At 50.7% G+C, this 1,812-nt stretch overlaps 1 protein-coding gene across 1 annotated transcript; it reads right to left on the bottom strand.

Annotated features, from left to right (window-relative positions):
- Window positions 1-200: 200 nt before the first annotated feature.
- Window positions 201-1,578, bottom strand: Pmar_PMAR017407 (hypothetical protein; the record flags this gene model as incomplete). The annotated part of the gene is made up of 8 exons (XM_002787207.1): window positions 201-309; window positions 348-473; window positions 522-578; window positions 620-736; window positions 844-905; window positions 954-1,029; window positions 1,303-1,419; window positions 1,504-1,578. Coding segments are annotated over 8 exons (739 nt in total), but the record flags the coding sequence as incomplete, so codon positions are not given.
- Between the last annotated feature and the right edge of the window lie 234 nt (window positions 1,579-1,812).

Below are 1,812 nucleotides of genomic sequence, written 5' to 3'. Positions count from 1 at the left end.
GACGCCGATCTCAACTCGAATAACACAACATCCACAAATCGGGAGACACAGGGGTTGGGTAGAACAACCGAATCATCAGGAACTCTTCTCGCTCTCACTTGGTGACACCAACGGTGACTCTGTGAAATCTCCGCTGTCGATGCCTGGCTTACTACCTGATACCGACAATCTGTCGAGGATCGAACTAAACTACGGGTCACTCAGAAAGGTTGCGGTCATTGATTTGGTTCCCACCAGTAGAAGCAGTCGTCCCGTCAGTCGTAGAGGCTGCGCGACGCAGTGCTGACCTTCGGTAGAGTACAACCCCACCTAAAGTTGTGGAAATGAAGACCAATTGGAAGGCTCACGATGGCTGTACCGATGATCATTCTGAGGAGGACTGACAGGACCAGTACCCAGCATACGTTAGACTGGAGATGCTCAGGAGATGCTATTGCCTGGCCGAATACCCACAGACCTGCAGCGTTGCCCATCTGAGAGGGAACTCATCGGTGGGCAGCGCGAGTCGACCAATGACTTACCGTGAACACAGCCAAGAGATTGGCTATAAACTTTCCTCGTTGATTTGCTGGGAGGACCTGTCAAGGATGAGGGCAGACACAACTCCAACTTTTCCTACCATTTGCTGGAGGGAGTTGAAGAATATCGTAAACTGATTGTTGGCTGCAATGACCAACACCCAGAGGGTCGACAACAGTACAGCGTAGGCGGTGCCAGTGGGGAAGAGTGGATAGACCTGAGGGGAAGGAGGTGGATTCACGGAGTCACCGAGGAGATCGATAAAAGGCGGCGACATTCCACGGTTCCCAATAGGTGCGGACAACAATAACGAGAAGAGCTGACCATGACGCAGAAGATTGAGAGCATCCCCGTGGTGATCTGTGCAGTGATGCCCGATACCAGACCTGTGAGGGCAGCAAATCGATGGTGACACTATTAAGCGGCCATACTACCAGCATAAGGATCGCTACTGAAGAGGAAGGCGCTGGCGTTGGACAGAATTGGACCGATCACGCCGCCCAACGACACCTAAAATATTACACTCAATTGAGAGGGGCCTTGAGCCTTAACAGACGACTACAGTGCACCTACTACGCAAACTGTGTTTGATTTTTTGGAGTGGATGATGCGGGCCAATACCGTTCTCTCGAAAATTCCGAAGGCGTGCATCACGCCACGCTGGTAAATAGGATGCCAGGCCACGTCGCGTGATCTAGCACACTATTTACCAGCCTGCCATTTCTAATCAATTACCGTTTACAATGGATACTCTAAGCATTATAGGTAGACCCGCCGACCCACCAGGCTTGCTAAACTCCTCCAGTTCACAGGATCCATCTGCCTCAACATCACCGGTATAGCTGCTGTTTGGAACGGATACACGAACACGTTGGTGAGGAGCGTATTGAGAACAAGTACCTAAGAGTAGCCTTCCACAATGCGTCAGCACAGCGCGCGCGCCCTAGTGATCGATATGGTAAAATGCTCGAGAGTTAAACTCACTCCGAGCCTGGGATCTCCCAAGGACTTCACTCCCTCAAACAACTGCCTCAGAAGGCCTGGTCTTTGGCCTCCCATCTCTTTGCTGCTTCCACTGGAAGATTCTAATACGCGTAAGGTGATGCAAGGGTGATAGTGCCGACTTACCGTCCACTTGCACTGACGATTTCACCGTCACTACGAGAAGGTAGAAAGCAATACTGACATAGACTGATGCCGAAAAACCAAAGTACCTAATGTTGATATAAAAGATGACCCTCTCGGGAAATTTTACATCATGAAAAATCCAACAGCGAACGGTGTGAGGTAGCG

The sequence above is a fragment of the Perkinsus marinus genome, assembly GCF_000006405.1.
Source record: "Perkinsus marinus ATCC 50983 genomic scaffold scf_1104296930016, whole genome shotgun sequence".
Lineage (NCBI taxonomy): Eukaryota > Perkinsozoa > Perkinsida > Perkinsidae > Perkinsus > Perkinsus marinus.
The sequence above is the reverse complement of the archived record's forward strand: the minus strand, read 5'-3'. Positions and strand labels throughout refer to the sequence as shown.